General features: G+C 43.2%; 1 protein-coding gene across 1 annotated transcript; it reads right to left on the reverse strand.

Moving 5' to 3' along the window:
• Positions 1 to 6,264: 6,264 nt before the first annotated feature.
• LOC135263715 (uncharacterized) lies at positions 6,265 to 12,089 on the reverse strand. The gene has a single exon (XM_064352038.1). It carries the CDS (start codon positions 11,591 to 11,593, stop codon positions 7,109 to 7,111), a length of 4,485 nt encoding a protein of 1,494 aa, XP_064208108.1. The 5' UTR covers positions 11,594 to 12,089; the 3' UTR covers positions 6,265 to 7,108.
• Between the last annotated feature and the right edge of the window lie 6,994 nt (positions 12,090 to 19,083).

Raw genomic sequence — 19,083 nt, forward strand, 5'->3', positions numbered from 1 at the left:
AATGTGATTGTTAAAGGTGTATTTAACATTGCTATGTTGTCAAGAACGAGGTATTTGCAATGTACATGCAAGATGGAGCTAGATTAATGTGGGTGAACTCGCGTTAGCTACCAACCGGCTAGTAGCCATACCCACTGTATTGCATGTTGGATCATTAGCATGTTGCTAGCGGAGATTCAGACGGCCAGTTAACTATATCTCATAAAAAACACGTTTTCAAGGTACAAAAATGCCAAGTTACTCACACATACAAGACATACACTGTCTATAACTCATTCATTCAGACTGCCAAAATCCAGGCCTGCCATTAAAAGTATTGATACAATACATATTTAAAGTATTTTAATTACTTTAAAATACTTTAGAAATTATTTGAAATTCAGCATTTACAAAAACTGAGTATTTAAATTACAAAATGCATTTGAAAATACATTTAAGGAGATTACTTTAAAATATTTCTTAAAAAACATTTAAAATACAGAATTTTCAAATACAAAGTTTTGATTTTTGATTTTATGGAATTATTTGAAAATACTTTCACAACATAAGGCCAGTGGTGCAACATGCGCAATTCCCCCGAGCTGTTAAAAGACTTGAAAAGCACTGTATATGCGAGAACCAGCTCTAAAAGTTGAGAATTTTGTCTGATTAAAGGAAAGTATTTTGATGAGAACACATCAAGTGACTGACTGAGCTGACGGCCCCAGTCCAATTGTACGCTTTCCATTGTTAATTGGTTGTGAATATGCAGGGCCGGCCTGTGGCATAAACGGTCTGTGCGGTTGTTTAGGGCCACAACCGCTAGGGGGGGGCCACACAATTCAATGTTCATGTAAGGTAAACACCGTTATTTTCGTAATTAGGCTACATTATTCATCCCCTATTCATGGCTTTCAGTTGGTCCTCCTCAAAAAGATCGATCATCTCCAACTCAGCCGCAGCCTCATCTGTGACTAGCGGGGCTTTCAAACAGTCTGTCTCCGCATTAAATGGGTCGACGAGGAACGTAATCTGTGGCCTTTTCAGTTGTAGATCACGGAACCGGGTCACAAAGCTTTCGTGCAGGTTTTCAACCAGTGTTGCATATCTGGCTCTTATTCAGGGCGGCGCTGGTGAATTGCCCGCTGGCTTTTAGCAGAGTGGGAAAATGCGTTAAATCTCCTTTTTGAATATGCGCCTTGAACAGCTTCAGTTTGTTGACAAACGCAAACACACTTTGCACCAGGTCAGGTAGCATTTTTAACTTACCCTGCAGGGTCAGGTTCAGTCTGTCCAAGTGACACAGCATGTCGACCAAAAAGGCCAGATCCATAATCCGCTCGAGGTCCGAGAGCTCGGGATAGTCCTTGTCCTTCTCTTCCATGAACAGTTTCACGGCATCCAAAAGCTCAAAGAAGCGAGAGAGTACCTTGCCTTTTGACAGCCACCTCACAGTGCAGTGCAGCGGCAGGTCACCTGGAAGCCCTTGGTCCAGCTCAGCGATGAGATTCCTGAATTGCCTGTGGTTAAGCGCATGTAAATGGTAAATGGATGGACTGCATTTATATAGCGCTTTTATCCAAAGCGCTTTACAATTGATGCCTCTCATTCGCCAGAGCAGTTAGGGGTTAGGGGTTAGGTATCTTGCTCAAGGACACTTCGACACGCCCAGGGTGGGGTTTGAACCGGCAACCCTCCGACTGCCAGACAAATCGGTCTTACCTCCTGAGCTATGTCGCTATGTAGTTGACGATTTCCCTCACAGGCTTCATGACGTTGTCTAAATTCAATGATTTAGACACGAGTTACTCCCTGTGGATGATGCAGTGGAAATTCCAAAACTCGGGAAATGTTTGGTCAGCTTTGCACAGCCCCATAAGCCCGTTCACAGATCCGATCATGGCTGGCGCTCCATCCGTGGCTATTGCAGTTAGTTTCGGTATGGGCAGATTTGCTTTCGCAAATGCAGCCATCATTGTTTCTTTCACATCTATGCCACGGGTTCTGTCTTTTAATGGCACAATATCAAGGAGTTCTTCTTTGATCACACAATCGTTTGACACAGACCGTGCAAATATTGCCAACTGAGGCTTGTCTTGTATGTCACAACTCTCATCCAATGCGACACTAAAATACTCACATGCTTGAAGGTCAGAGTGAAACTGTGATTCAGTAGCCGTGTTAATGTTCGATATTCTGCGTTCAACAGTGTGGCGGGACAGTTGGACGTCTGATACCATTCGTTTTAGTTTGTCGTTTTCAGGAGACAAGATTTCAACAGCGTCACTGAGGCATTTTTTAACAAACTCACCTTCATTGTATGGCTTTTTAGCCTGTGCAATGTTCCAAGCCAGTTTATATGATGCAAGCGTTACGGTCTCTGAGTGCTCCGTAAATTTTTGGAAAAACTGTATCTGCTTTTCTGCCTGACTTTTCAAAGTGACCAACTTGTGCTTGCGAAGTTCAGTCCCTTTTGGAAATTCCTGGTCGATGTTAGCATGGAGTGAGCTGAAGTGGCGCTGAAGATTTGAAGCTTTGAAATGCGCTAATGACGCCTGACATATAAGGCAGAATGGTTTGCCATTACGTTCAACAAAAAAATATAAACTCTCCCACTCTGTTAAAAACGTCCTGTGTTCATCTTCATATTTTCGTTTTGCTGTGCTTTTTTTCCCTGCCATTTTGAGAGCGAACTTGACACAAATTGTTTACTACTCAAATTATCTATTTTCATCTAACGCAACATGCGCGTTTGACGTCACTCAAACCAGCTTCCTGGTCAGCTTGCCACATAGGGAATGAATGACAGCGCCGAGCGTTTTTGACGCTTGTCATGTGAAAGCCCCTTAAGAGCCGCATGAAACCAGCCAAAGAGCCGCATGAGGCTCGGGAGCCGCGGGTTGGCCAGGCCTGCCCTAGTAGTTCCCCTGGAATACCCTCAGTATTATAACTCCCTGACAACACATCGAGGGCCACTCACAAAGATTGTGCAAAGAACTCTGGGATACCCCCTTCAGTATGAAGCCTACATTGTTGCTGGCTCGTTGTTGTCTATCACAGAAATATTTAAAAATTGTGTTTGTATTTGAATGTATTTTTAAAAGTCTCTAAATACTATTTGAAAATGTATTTGGTTTCCCAGGAAAATAATTTAAATAAATCAAATACAAAGTATTTCATATGTAAATGTATTTGAAAATACTTCAAATATGTATTTATTTTTACAGTACATTTTCAAATACATATTTGTATTTGACCCAGGTCTGATATTGTAATATGCGTGCAAAGGTAAAAAAAAAAGAAAAAAGAACCACAGAAAGCCAAGAGGCTTTTTTTAAAGGCAAATTGCCCAAGATGCAAATCCTAAACGTTTCTTTCAATACTGTAGTAGGAAAGGGAAAGTAAAAGAGAATATCAGGTGCAGCGGGAATGAAAAAGGAGCATTGCTTTTTAAGAATAAAGATATTGCTGATGCCTTAAATAGTTAGCCTATCTACTCCAAGGTTACTTCTTTCACAAGATGCTGGTTATGTGAAAATTCCATGTGTACCTAAAATTACAATGGGTGGTACAGCCTTTTCTCATAGAGCTCCTGTTTTATGGAATAATCACCCTACGTATGTGCGGGGTTCAGACACACACTCTGCCTGTAAAGGATAGGCTTAAAACCTACCTCTTTAGTTAGTCCTATAGTTAGCCATGCCTATAGTCCTATAATCTTGTGAAATGCTCATGTATAATCATGGAGTCTATGAAACTAAACACTGATGTCTTGGCTCGGTAGTGACCTTAGCATTAAGTGTCAAGCTGGCCCTATGGAATTGGCACACTAGGCACCTTAGCATGAAGAATCCAGCTGACCATAACCCTGTCTTCTCTGTTTCTCTTTCCATGGGGCTCCCAACCCTCACCTTGCCCTGAGTCCAAAGGTCGCTCCAGCCTGTTTCCTCGGCCTGAATCCATGGGATTGCGCCAGTCCTGTCCTTCAATTCACGGTCATGGACTGCTTCAGCCGTGCTCCTCCCCTACCCATGCCTGGATGCTGTCTGGAGCTCCAGATCCATCATCCGGCTCCTTTAAACTGCACTTTTCTAACTATACCATTTGGTCTTCTACTATTCCTGTTAGATTTCACCTTAGCTGTAACCTGTTAAACCCATTTTATTTGCTGTCTACTACTTTACAACAGGCGGGCCAGTGGAGAATAGGCTCCCCCTCTATAGCCGAGTTCCTGTTGAGATTTCTTCTCACAGGGGAGTTTTTTCTTGCCACTGTTTGAGGGTTTTCTCCCCACTGGGAGTTTGTTACTTCCTGTACCTGCTATTTGGGGGTTCAGGCCTGGTGTTTGCTCGGTTTACCTTTTGCTGTCTCTTGCCTTGCTACTCTGTAAAGTGTCTTTGTGACAGTTCTCTGTAAAAAGCGCTTTACAAATAAAATTGAATTGATTTTGTTGAGAGTTTTACTACAGAAGAGATTACTAATAGAATGGATGGCATATTCAGTACTCAGTGTCAGATATTGAAATAAAGGATAAATATGTCAGATATTGAAATAAGGGATAAAGAAGTACTGGATAAATTACTTAAACTAAAGCCAAATAAGGCAGGTAGCTGAGATCATAGTTTAAAGTATTTCTTGAAAATACCAACATCCTAAGGGATAGGATGGTTTTCATAAGGGAAAGTCATGCCTGAGAAAACCTTCTGATGTTCTTTGAAGAAGCTACGAAGTGTTTTGAATATAACAAGGCTTATGATATCTACTTAGATTTCCAAAAGGCATTTGATAAGGTGTCGCATGAGAGACTTATTAGTAAAATGAAGACGGTAGGAATTAGAGGACATACTTCAGAGTGGATTCTGAACTGGCTACAGGGTGGAATACAAAGAGTAGTAGTATCTGAGCAGGGAACTATTGGAAGTGTCCCACAAGGATCGATGCTGGGACCACTACTCTTCCTAATTTATATCAATGACCTTGACAGGGACATAGAAAGTACATTTCAAATTTGAAGATGATACAACATTGGAATGTGCTCAGTTTGAAAAAGATTTAGAAGTAATGGTTGATCAAAGCCTTTCAGGCACTGTACTGTTGCAGTAAAAAAAGGGCAAACAGGATGCTGGGATATATAGGAAGTTATACTTATCTCATACATTTGTTAAACCACACTTAAGAGTATTGTGTGCAGTTCTGGGGACTGTACTACAAGAAAGATAAAGGCTCTGGAAAAATTTCAATGAAGAGCAACCAAATTGATTCCTCGTATGAAAGATAAAAGCTAAAGATAAAAGACTTAAGATGCCTAACCTCTTCAAGCTTAGTAAAAGGAGGCTCGGGTGATTTGATTGAAGCTTTTAAATTAATAAAGGTGATCAACAAAGTGAACTTCAAGAGATTCTTCTGGTTGAGTTTCGTTAGTAGAACGAGGGGAGGGGACATAAATGGAAATTACAAAAGATAAATTCCATATGAACAGATAGGACAAAACCCACACAGACAGAGGGAGAACTTGCAAACTCCACACAGAAAAGCCCCGACTGGGATTCAAACCAAGGCACTTCTTGCTGTGAGGCAGCAGTGCTGGCCACTGCATCATGATACTGCCCTGTGGTACATAATTTCTACAGAAATTGAGAGTATAATTTTATAAGAATATAATATAATTACGAATATTATTATTGTAAATGGTGCATGTCTTGCTTCATTTAAGCTATTTACCAAGTCTCTGTGATGCTCACACCTGGAGTTATAAAGCTTTAAATACGGGACCCCCTAAATTGGTCAGGGTTGCCCAGATTTGGCATGTGCGCTAAGGGGTTGAAAGTCTGAATAAAAACCTTAAAATCTGTCCTATACTTATTGGTAGCCAGTGAAGTGATGCTAGCACTGGGTGTCAGGGTCTGGGGTGGGACTCAGAAGCGGACCAGAGTTAGTTAGAAGATGCGATTTATTTAGCGAAGCACAGAATCAGAAGCAGTCTCTTAATCAAATACAGGCTGGGGTCAAAATCCGGGAAATCAGGTAGACAGGGCAGAGGCACAAAAACGGGAACCGGGAGGCAGGTCGATTAAACAGGCAAGGGGTCAAAATACCAAGGCAAGGGAATAACACGGGCAGGCTAAACTCGAAGTCGGAAACAAGCAAGCAAAAGTCAAAAACCAGGAAGGACAAAAACACTAAATAAGGCTGGAAAGGCTACTCGAAAAATCAGAGGCACGATCTGGCAAAGAAAAAGGGTGCACACTGTAATGGACGTGCCAGAGAAAGGCGCAGAGACAGAAGTAGCGGTGCAAAAGTTAGGGGTTTATTGTTCCCAGCACAGGTTGACCACACAAAAAAAATGTCTCCAACCAACAAGGGAAAAAAAACCAACATGTAAAAAAATAATAAGAAAAAAACAAAAGAAGTATGAAATGCTCCAATAACAAAATGCCTCTAACTCTGCTCTTGCCTCTTAAAATTCAGAGATCTAACATACAGCAGATTTAGCGATTATAGAACCTTTTAGGCTGACAGACTCACACACATGGCACCCCAAAACAAGACAGACCAAGGGGGCCCAAACTACTCATTTATATAATGGTGGCCAGCACCAAAATACAGGAAAGAAAAAGGGACATAAATATGTATAATAATTATTACAGGTCTTTGATGAATGACAACAAAATATACATATAATAGTTAATATTTGTATTGCATTGGTTGATTTATAATTTTAAAAGAAGAAAATGAATACATTTTAATAATGATTGTAAGATGACTGTGGGTCCTGTGGTCCCCTCAGGCCACAGATGGAGTGGACTGATCAGCCCTCCCACTAGGAACCAAATATATGTTCCTTGTTTCCGCCCGCGATCGCTTTTGCGGCGGACCCGTCTGCAGGAATTAAACTTAAAAACAGGTAATACAAACAACCGCGCAATTACATTGTTAAACTTAACGTTAAACTAAGTGCGTGCACTCACTTAATAAAACGAAAGTAAATAAAGGATTATGATAAACAAAAACCGTGTGGCGAGTTATTTTAAATGATATGTATAAATGTAAATGTATGGTAAATGGGGTGGATTGGGCTTAGCGCAGTGACCTGTCTGTATGACTCGCTCTGCAGCCATCACACACCCCCCTACCTCTGGTTTCCTGCTGGTAAGCGAGAAAGGAAATCCGCTGTGGTGTTGCTTCTCCCAGGGACATGTCGAATGGAGAACTTGTAGGGCTGCATGGACAGATACCAACGAGTGATTCTAGCATTTGAATCCCTCATACGATCCATCCACTGCAATGCTTTATGGTCTGTTTCAAGGAGGAACTCTCGGCCGAGGAGGTAGTACTTTAGGGTGTCTAGGGCCCACTTCACCGCAAGGCACTCCTTCTCAACTGTCGAATAGCGAACCTCCCTTGGAAACAGCTTCCTGCTGATGTAGGCCACCGGGTGTCGATCATCTGACTCTCCCTGGAGAAGAACAGCTCCTACACCCGTTTCAGAGGCATCAGTTTGTAAAACAAAAGGTTTGTCAAAATCAGGGCAATGCAACACTGGACCTTTGCATAGAGCATCCTTTATGTCTTGGAAGGCTCCCTCCGCCTCTTCCGTCCATCGAATCTGTGTAGGGCAGTTCTTCCGGGTCAAATCAGTAAGGACAGCAACTCGCATAGAAAAATCAGGCACAAACCTTCGGTACCAACCTGCCATTCCCAGGAAGGATCTCACCAGAGTCTTAGTCTGTGGCAGGGGACAGCCCTGAATTGCCTGAATCTTTTGAACCTGGGGTTTGATGACTCCATTGCCTATTACATACCCCAGGTACTCGGTCTCAGTCTTTGCAATGGCACACTTTGACGGGTTGATGGTGAGGCCTGCTGACTGGATACGTTGGAAGACCACCTCCAGGTGTCTCAGATGATCCTCCCAGGACGAGCTGTAAATGACAATATCATCTAGGTATGCAGATGTAAAGTTGCTCAAGCCGGACAATACCTGGTCGACAAGTCGCTGAAATGTCGCTGGAGCTCCGTGCAGACCAAAGGGCATCACAGAGAATTGGTAGAGACCCCAGGGGGTCCGGAAAGCAGTCAGCTCTCGGGATCGAGTACTCAAAGGAACCTGCCAATAGCCTTTACATAAATCAATTGTGGTTAAGTATTTGGCCTTACCCAGGCGGTCAATGAGGTCATCAATTCTTGGAGTTGGATAGGAATCAAACTTTGATACAGAATTGAGGTACCTAAAATCAATACAAAACCTAAGACTGCCATTTTTCTTAGGGACCAGCACAACCGGGCTGCACCATTCACTTTTGGATGGCTCAATGATGCGCATGGCTAACATCTGGTCTAATTCCTCTTTCAAGGCCACCAGGAGGCGCTCAGGTATTCGATAACTCATGCGCCTTGCACAAGCATCTTCTCGGAGCACAATATCATGCTCTACAAGGGTGGTGTGTCCTGGCTTCTCCTGGAAGACTTCTGGGCTACACAGTCTCTGTATATCAGAATTCTGCTCAGGTGAAAGGTGGCTAAGGTCCAGGGCAGAGACGGGCTGGATAGGTAAGTACTGTTCTTCTATTTCTTCCTCATCTCCCACACTTCGGATCAATAATGCCTCTGCTTCTTCCACAGGCCTGGCAAACCACTCCTTCAGCAGATTGACATGTAGAACCCACTTAGATCGCTTCTGCCCAGGGGTAGCGACTTCATAGGTGGTAGGTCCAAGTTTCCGCACCACCTCAAAAGGACCTTGCCATTTGGCTAACAATTTGCTGGAGTCGGTAGGTAACATCACCAGCACCTTGGTTCCAGGTTCAAAACTCCTGGCTCGAGCCTTCTGGTCATACCATACCTTCTGTCTTTGTTGAGCCTCTGCCATGTGTTCTTGGGCTATCTTAGTCATGCTCTCCAGTTTTTCCCTCATGTGAATCACATAGGCAATGATGTTCTTTGGTTCTGCCGCATCTTGGCCTCCCTTCCACGTTTCCTTCAGCAATGTCAGGGGTCCCCGCACGTCACGGCCGTATAACAACTCGAAGGGTGAAAATCCAGTCGAGGCCTGGGGCACCTCCCTGTAAGCAAAAAGGAGATACGGGAGCCACTGGTCCCAGTCTGCACCTGTTTCACAGACAAACTTGCGGAGCATTTGCTTCAGGGTCTGGTTGAATCTTTCAACCAGCCCATCAGTCTGTGGATGATAGGGTGTAGTCCTTATGCCCTTAATCCCTAAAAGCTGGTACACTTGTTTCAACAGTTTGGACATAAAGTTAGACCCTTGGTCAGTGACTATGGCATTGGGGAACCCTACCCTTGAAAATAGCTGGACCAGACAGAAAGCTACAGATCTGGCCCTAATAGTCTTAAGGGGGAAGACTTCAGGGTACTTAGTAGCATAATCCGACACCACCAACATGAAACGGTTTCCAGTCTTACTTTTCTCAAGGGGGCCCACTATATCCATACCAAGTCGCTCAAAGGGCACACCCACAACAGGAAGTGGTTGAAGAGGGACTTTGGGGGGGCCTCTAATGGACGTCTGCTGGCACTTTGGGCACGTCTTACAATACCGAGCCACATCTTTTCTTAAACCTGGCCAGTAGAAATAGCGACCTACCCGTGCTATGGTTTTCTGTTTCCCCAGATGACCAGCCCATGGAATGGAATGACCCAAGGTAAGCACCAGCTCTCTGACCTTTTTAGGGACCACCATCTGTGGCTCTGGACCCTGCTTCCGGTATAACACCCCATTCTGGAGGTAGAACATGCCCTCGCCACACTCAGCTCTAGTGTGGCCTAACGGCAACTTCTCCTGGGCCTGGTTGTACAAGGGGCCTATTACGGGGTCATTTTTCTGTAACAGAATTATGTCTCTGGGAACCTCAAGGCCTAATGGGGTTTTAGGACCTGGCTCATCCTGAGAGCTCACAACCGTGTGGTGAAATTTATCTTGCCGTTTTCGGCTCTTAGGTTTACGTGTCTTTCCTGGCACACACTCCATGTCTACCTCAAAGAAAGGCAAAGCACCAAGAAGCTTCACGTCAACCTCACTTGACTTTGCCATTGCTCGAGTTACAGCCATATTGCAAGCATAGTTGGGGGACAGAATATCAAACAATACAGGCAAATCTTGACCTAGTATCACAGGATAGGACAAGTCTGTAGAGAGGCCTACTCTCATCAAGTAAGACTGTCCCTGCACTTTCACATATACATCAGCTGTAGGGTAATTCTTTTCATCACCATGCACACATCGAATTGCCACCGGAGACGCATGGTTCCAAAGATGGGCTGGAACTAACCTGGCTTGAACTAAAGTTTGCATACTTCCGGTATCAACTAGTGCCCGGACTTCTTGACCATTCAAGACAACTGATGTACAATGCAGGGGAACTTTATCTTTCCCTTCAGAGGGAACGGGTCTGGGGACACAACACATGTTAGAATGACTGGATGGGTTGTTGGGACACTTAAACTTAGTATGACCTTCCTGACCACACTGATAACAAATCAAGGGTTTTGCATTACTAGGTCTAAAACTAGGGCTTCCACTGGCAGGACCAACCCAATCACCCACAGACTTACCCACGGCTGTGCTGGTCTTCGAAGGGGGAGGGGATGTCATGCCCAGCTTCCTAGGCTCCTTGGCTCCTTTCCACCTATTATAGGTCCATTGCTGAGTTTTCCGACGAGCTGCCACAAAAATGTCTGCCAGACCAGCAGCCTCCGCAGCAGAGCTAGGGTCATGCTCCTTGACCCATACTTGCAGCTCTGGAGCAAGCATACGAAGGTACTGTTCGAGAATGATAACCTCTCCGACCTCCTCTTTGGTCCTCTTCTGAGGTTGCACCCACTTGTGGTAGAGCTCCTTTAGCCGGACATAGAGTTCTTTGGGGGATTCGTCTGGTCCCACCTCAGTGGACCTGAAACGTGCTCGGTATGTCTCTCGATTAATGTCATACTTGTTTAAAAGGGCTGCCTTCACACTATCATAATTGAGTGACTCATTTAACTCCATATGCACATACGCACTCCTAGCTTTGCCCGTTAACAAAGGTACTAATCTCACTGCCCAGTCGGTTGTTGGCCACCGACACGCCGTTGCTATCCTCTCAAATGTTGTAAGAAAATGCTCTATATCATCAGCATCAGTTAGCTGCTGTAGGCGTGGCTCCTGCATAGCCCTTGACTGTCCTAAACCTTGGTTTTCTGGCAGACGTGGCCCCTGAGGAGCCCCAGGCTGTCTACCACCTTGACCATACCGGCCATCCAGGTTAGGAGAAGGAGCTTGTCGGCTAGTTACTTGGGGAGAGGTGTCCTCTGGTGTCCTAGATCCCTGCCTCTGGTCTGGAACAGGGGTGGTCCTGACATGGACTTCCTGCTGGAGAAGACTGAATTGGTGCTGAAGGGCCTTCCACCGTGCCTCCTGTCGGGCTGCGTCCTGGTCCAGACGGCTGTCCCGGGCCTGCTGCATCGCCAGGTGTGCTTGGAACATATCCCTCAGCTCCTGCAGGGAAGCCTCCTCCGAGATGCTCCTCAGCTCTGGTTCCTCTCCATCCATTCCCCCTATGGCTCCTCCAACAGCTCCCTCTTCTGGTCGTTCCGACCTGACCTTCTTTGGTCCCATTTTGACGGGTGAAGAAAAAGTTCACGAGAGATAAAAAGAAAAAAAATTCTACTATTGCTCACTGCTGCCTCCTACTGGACATCCCTCTGCTGCCACCAAGTTGTAATGGACGTGCCAGAGAAAGGCGCAGAGACAGAAGTAGCGGTGCAAAAGTTAGGGGTTTATTGTTCCCAGCACAGGTTGACCACACAAAAAAAATGTCTCCAACCAACAAGGAAAAAAAACCAACATGTAAAAAAGAATAAGAAAAAAACAAAAGAAGTATGAAATGCTCCAATAACAAAAATGCCTCTAACTCTGCTCTTGCCTCTTAAAATTCAGAGATCTAACATACAGCAGATTTAGCGATTATAGAACCTTTTAGGCTGACAGACTCACACACATGGCACCCCAAAACAAGACAGACCAAGGGGGCCCAAACTACTCATTTATATAATGGTGGCCAGCACCAAAATACAGGAAAGAAAAAGGGACATAAATATGTATAATAATTATTACAGGTCTTTGATGAATGACAACAAAATATACATATAATAGTTAATATTTGTATTGCATTGGTTGATTTATAATTTTAAAAGAAGAAAATGAATACATTTTAATAATGATTGTAAGATGACTGTGGGTCCTGTGGTCCCCTCAGGCCACAGATGGAGTGGACTGATCAGCCCTCCCACTAGGAACCAAATATATGTTCCTTGTTTCCGCCCGCGATCGCTTTTGCGGCGGACCCGTCTGCAGGAATTAAACTTAAAAACAGGTAATACAAACAACCGCGCAATTACATTGTTAAACTTAACGTTAAACTAAGTGCGTGCACTCACTTAATAAAACGAAAGTAAATAAAGGATTATGATAAACAAAAACCGTGTGGCGAGTTATTTTAAATGATATGTATAAATGTAAATGTATGGTAAATGGGGTGGATTGGGCTTAGCGCAGTGACCTGTCTGTATGACTCGCTCTGCAGCCATCACACACACAGAAACTAAATAGCAACGCCAATGAGTGAAGATGGGATGCAGGTGAGGACGGTGGGTGAAGGCTTGATGCAGATGCGGAAACCGGTGGAACTGGGGCGGGGCGTGGACGTGGACAGGAACCAGGAACCTAAAGGGGAAAAACAATAACAAACGCACACCCAAGCACACGAACACAGAAAACACAACCGCAAGCGAAAACAAGTAAACTGAAAATAAAAATAAATACACACAAGAAAATAAAAAATAAACAAAACTAAAACGGAACACGAGAATCAGGCAGGATTCCTGACAGTACCCCCCCCCCCCCGACGGACACCTCCTGGTGTCTCCACAAGGGGGTGCCGGCGTTGGAAGTCCTGGATGAGGGACGGGTCCAGAATGTCTCGAGTGGGGACCCAGCTCCTCTCCTCCGGACCGTACCCCTCCCAGTCTACTAGGTACTGGAAACCACGCCCTCGGCGACGCACCTCGAGCAGGCGTCTGACAGTGTAGGTGGGCGTGCCATCGATGAGCCGTGTGGCTGCATCCTGCACAAGCTGGAGATTCTCTAGGGAGGTATTAGGGCAGCCAGATAGCAGGGCATTACAGTAATCTAATCTAGACATAAAAAAGGATGGTTCAATTTCTCTACATCCCTTACTGATACAAAATGCCTGATTTTAGCTATGTCCCGTAACTGAAAGAAAGCAACACTGGATATGTTTTTATGTGCGTGTCAAAGGTTATATCTGGATCAATGGTAGCATCAAGGTCTTTTTACAGCCGTATTTGGTACTACCAAACAACCATCACAATTAAGAGTAAGAGTACACATTTTCTGCCTTAGTATTTTGGGACCTAAAACCAACGTTTTGGTCTTATCGGAGTTCAAAGGCAGAACATTAGAAAGCATCCAAACCTTGATATCTACAATACAAGCTAAACGAGAAAACAGCAGAGCTTTGCTAGGTTTCATTGAAATATATATCTGTGTATCGTCCGTATAGCAGTGAAACTCTACATCATGTGGCCAGATAATTTTGCCTAGAGGTAGCATACATGGTGAGAAAAGTACTGGTCCTTGCACTGATCCTTGTGGAATACCATATTTCATCATTGAGTAGTTGGACTCCTCTTCTTTTAAATTAACAATGTTTCCTGTCACTTAAATTTGTTTATATTCATAATTTAGGAAGAAATATAGTGCCACAAATGCAATTGTATAGGCAAAAAATCAATTATTTGATTATTTATAATCAAAAATTAATTTTCTCTTTTTAAGTTTGCAATGAAATACTGAGAAATCCCAAATATAAAACAGGTTAAATTATACATGTCCTAGATATAAAAAACTCCTTTATCACAAGTGCGTAAAATCTAAGGGTGGATATGCAGAACTACTAAAGATTGATGAAGCAAAAAGTAAGCAAACTCAAACTCAGTGTACCCAGTGTCTCCAACTCTATCCAAAATGTCTGAGTTTATGCATTATGCATAAATCACAACATAATCATGTATTTCACTATAAATCAACTGTTTTGACTCAAGAAAGAAACATTTGTGCCATTTTCAATTGACTAGCTTTCCATCATTACAGTGGTCTAAAATGTCTAGGGGATCAGAAACATATCCAAACTCTCTCCAAAAATGAATAAAAAGCTTTTTGTCCATTATAAAGCATATAAATGTGCCCCTTATGAAGGTTTAAGATGAAACATTGATGTCAATGTGTAATCATTAACTCTTGTATGTTTTTCGGTACTCTACAGTATGTAATGTTTTCTCATATGGGGATGGGATGACATTAAAACAATATTCAACTGTCCACCATGCTTTGGCGAAGTTCCAACTTTCACATCACATCCAGTGCATGAAACAGTGGACTTCTCCTGGGCCATACACGCCTCCACTGTCATCGGGAAGGCACAACAACCCCTCTACTTTCTGAGGAAGCTGAGGAAAGCCAGACTGCTGCAGACCCTTCTCGTGAACTTTTACCGGTGCACAGTGGAGAGTACCCTGACGTACTGCATCACAGCATGGTATGCCAGCTGCCCCAGGAAGGACCAGAAAACTCTGCAGAGGGTCATCAAGACGGCCCAGAACATCATTGGGACACAGCTGCCGGCAGTCGAGGACAATTACCAGGCCCGATGTTGGGGCAGGGCCTCCAACATCATCCATGACCCAACCCACCCTGCCCGACCATCTCTTCAAACTACTCCCCTCTGGCAGGCGATACAGGACAATACATGCACGAACCACAAGACTGAAAAACAGCTTCTTCCCCAAAGCTGTCAAATTGTTGAACATGGCCTGACACCCCCCCCCCCCCCACCCACACACCCACTACAACATACACACAAACACTCACATACACACATATATACATATACCAATCCCCCCCACTGACTGAACTCTATACCGTGCAATATGCCCATATGCCTTATTTTTTTACACTCTATTCTTACACTGCTACTGATACCTGTCTGTATCTTGTGTTGCTGTTAAACTGTATGCTGCTAATTGTTTATTGTTTATTTGCACATAGAATAGTACTTTGAGTACTGCTTTTATTTTGACTTTTTTGTTTGTTTTAATATTGTTTTAATATCAGGGAGTGCCATTGTAACTTTGCTGTGTTGTTGCCTTGCACAGCAGTACAATGACAATAAAGTTTCTTATCTTATGAAACACAAACCCTAAGCTACTGACGTTACAGTGTGAAATATCCTCATCATAAAATACCACTAATCTATTTAAAGACACCCAATTTCAAAAATAACACTTATAAACAAAATATTTTGAGCAGTAACACTTACTTATAGACAATGAAATCTTATCTATGTTCAGTAGATAGAGACAGAGAATCAATGCTCTCATTCTCCTCTTTTGACTTAGTCCAGAAAATAGTGTATCAGCTAGGTCTATCAGCAAACATGCCTTAGTCATGCTCAGAAGTTCTCAAGAATAATCATATTTTCCATGAAATGATGAAACTCATCTGTCACATGCAGTGACTACTCTGATAGGGACAGAAGAGCTGGACACAGGGAGATGCGGAAATTCCGGATATCTCCGGGGTTTTATTGAGAGTAGCGAGAGAAAGCATAATAAACAACAAACACAAACAAAAAACCTTCGCCCATCACCCTCATGGGATCTGGGCAAAAACAATAAACTAAAATAATAAAGACAAAACAAATGAAATCATACGAGCGCTTTTCAGCCTTTTTCTCTGGTCTGTACTTGCTCTCTCTCGCCGTCGTGGGGGATCCCCGTCTCAGACGCCTACTGTGGAAAGAAGCATACTTTTCAATCCGTAACAATATCCAGGTGTGTGCCTACTTAACCAGTAGACGTGGTCCTCTAATTGCCCTGAATTCCTCCCGCAAACCGAGTCCTGCCACACCATCGATAAAGTTTCGCCGGGTGCAGTGTCTTTTACCGATACCACAGAATGAATGCATAAGGCTGAGAGGCAAAACCTTTGGTGACGCTGAGCTATGAAACACTATGCCAAAATTAAAATTAGACATATTATGCATTGTTAGAAAGCTTTTTCTGACACCTATTCGATAAAATAATTATCAATCAAGCCAGATTGTATTACAAAGGGTGACAACACCATAATCATCACGTGTGGTATTACGCACAGCTATTTTGGAAGGTACCCAGGCATTACAAATGAGCGTATATTTCACAAACAGATTGTCCAAGACAATATATGACCACACAGTCTTGACAGGGACATCTCTGTGCGTAAAAACCAATGGTAAGGTTGTATATTCATTCCATAGTTAGTCCCAGATATTGACTGTAGAATGACATGGTATCATTTTAGAAAACTTCTTGTTTATTTCAGTGTTCAGTGATCAGCGTTTTTCACTGCTGTACTGGCATACCTTCAGCTAGTGTTGGCTTTATCTTGTTGCTATGACAGAATACAAAATTTTAGTAGTGAAAGAATGTTTTCATGAATGCCCAGGAAGACACTATTGTCCATTGTGTCGTGGGTGGGGGGTGTAGTTGCAGATGAGGCTGCAGGGAGGGGGTGCTTGGTAAATGGACGACCATGGTGGCGCTTAGAAACTCTGTCTCCCGCATAGTTGTCTTGAATTGTCTACTAATAAAGCTTGAACACCGTTTTTGGTTGCAGGAGCACTGAATGTCTGAGATGAGCAATCTCAGGACACTGGCATAATGGCTACTAGGGGATTGCACTAACAAGTTAATACCATGGTTAGTTGTATGTTTGCATAAATGCATGGAGCAGAGAATATTATGTAAAGACTGGGCACCATTTTGGTGCAATGACTTCACGTCATGATCACAGGATCACAGACACTGATCACATGGACTGGGTACTTCCTGTTTCTGCCTGTAAAATGTGCCTTTTTGTCTCTCCCTGTCCCTTCTGATTTTTGCTGCTGAACTGAAGAGATGTGCACAAGGCACTCTCTAAGGACACAGGCCTAAAGAAAAATAAAGCCTGCCTGTAAAGGAACACGTGGAAAGATGCACTGGCTCTCTTGGGTAACCACAACTGTTTATAACTAAAAGTAAATGCTTTAGCTTTAGCTGATCCATTCATCTATTCATCTATCTATTCATATAACAACTTTACACTTGCTATCGTTCTGCAACATAGCAACAAGTTGAATGCATGTAGTACATGTACTTTCCAGTGACGGAAAGCAAAAGTAACTTCCAGCTCCACGACAAAGAGAACCAAGACGAGAACCAGCTTTTCTACAGCGCAACCGAGTCACAGCAGGTGCCTAAGTCAAGATTTTCCTTGGACTAGCCTGTACCATATGGAACCATCTTCACTAAAGCAGTAAGACTGACAAACATCCAGGCATTAACTAGCTTAGGAAACTTCTGCTTATTCGTTGTTTTTAAGGAATTGTGTCATTGATTGTATGTAATGTTGTGTTTAGAATATATCAAATCTATAGTTAATTAGCTATAGCCGCCTAGCCCGCATAGCTAATGTATATACTCTTGCTCATATTGGCTAACAATCCTCCGTCCTTTTAACCGAGATCTGTGCATGTGATCTTTCATGCACTAACATACTCGTATGTTTATAATTCAATGGTACGCTGAAATTACCTAGACGTAGCTAACTTCAGTTGCCTTTTATCCACACCGTTCCACTGAATTCCAGGCCAGCTTTTAGCAGCACATGCTAAAAACTGATTCATAAGTTCGCTCCAACATAGGAGCTTTTGTTCCCTGCCCCACGTGTGCTGGTGAACATGACTAGACACACGCAGAACAGCCTAGTTCAGCTTCAGACCACGGGCTGATTATTATTTGGATAAACACTCGAGCCTACCACCTCAAAGAACTTATGCAGGTTATATAATTAGTTATTGTTTTAATATTGAAATTCATAATCATGATTTAATTAATTGTATGACTCTAATTAGTCAAAGTCAAAGTGTTTTTATTTGTCAAGTGCACAGTATAACACAAGGTCATTCTGAGCAAAGAAATTCTTATGACATAGCAGGCAGCAACTATGTAGAAGCAAGAGCAAAAATATCAAAAAATATCTAAAATATACATAATATTAAACATAATATTAAATATTAGCAGCAGTACCAGCCTGTACAGATGGGGGATATGGACAGTGAGAATAGGAGTATTAAATATTTAAATATTAAACATATAAAGTGCAGGAGTGCTGATGAATATGTGCATAAGATTGTGATAATGTACATTGAACGTACATAGGAAGTGAAGGAGCATACATAGGAGGTCATGTGATCAATGTGATCCCTGAGATTAATGTTGCTGGTTGAGAAGCCTGATGGCCTGGGGGAAAAGACTGTTTGTGAGTCTGATCGTCCGTGCCTGGATTCTCCGGTAGCGGCAAGAACAGACCATAGCCTGGGTGGCTGAAGTCTTTTATGGTTTTCTGTGCTTTCCTAAGGCATCTTGTGTGGTAGATGCCTTGCACAGAGGGGAAGTGGCAGCCAATGATGCGCTCTGCTGTCTTCACCACCCTCTGGAGGGCTTTGCGGTCAGCAGTGGAGCAGCTGCCGTACCAGGCAGTAATGCAGCCAGTGAGGATGCTCTCAATGGTGCACCTGTAGAAATTGATGAGGGTTTTGGCAGACATGCCAAACTTCTTGAGTCTCCTCAGGAAGTATAGGCGCTTTTGGGCAGTTTTCACTGCTGCGTCTGATTGCCTGGACCAGGTGAGGTCATCATTTATGACCACACCGAGGAACTTGAAGCAGGAGACTCTCTCCACTTCAGCTCTGTCGATGTGAATGGGGGCGTTATTGTATTATTTATTGTGGGGCGTTATTGTGTTATTTGTATTATTTATTATTATTGTAATATACTAACTAATTTGCACATGTTCTGCAGATGTAACTGCACCTCTCACTAGCCTACTCAGCCCTGCCATGCCGTTTGTTTGGTCATCAGAGTACCATCATGCATTCGAAAGCGTGAAAGCTTTGATATGCAATACCCCTGTACTTGCCGCCCCAGATTTTGTGCTACTGTTTA

The sequence above is a fragment of the Anguilla rostrata genome, chromosome 9, assembly GCF_018555375.3.
Source record: "Anguilla rostrata isolate EN2019 chromosome 9, ASM1855537v3, whole genome shotgun sequence".
NCBI lineage: Eukaryota > Metazoa > Chordata > Actinopteri > Anguilliformes > Anguillidae > Anguilla > Anguilla rostrata.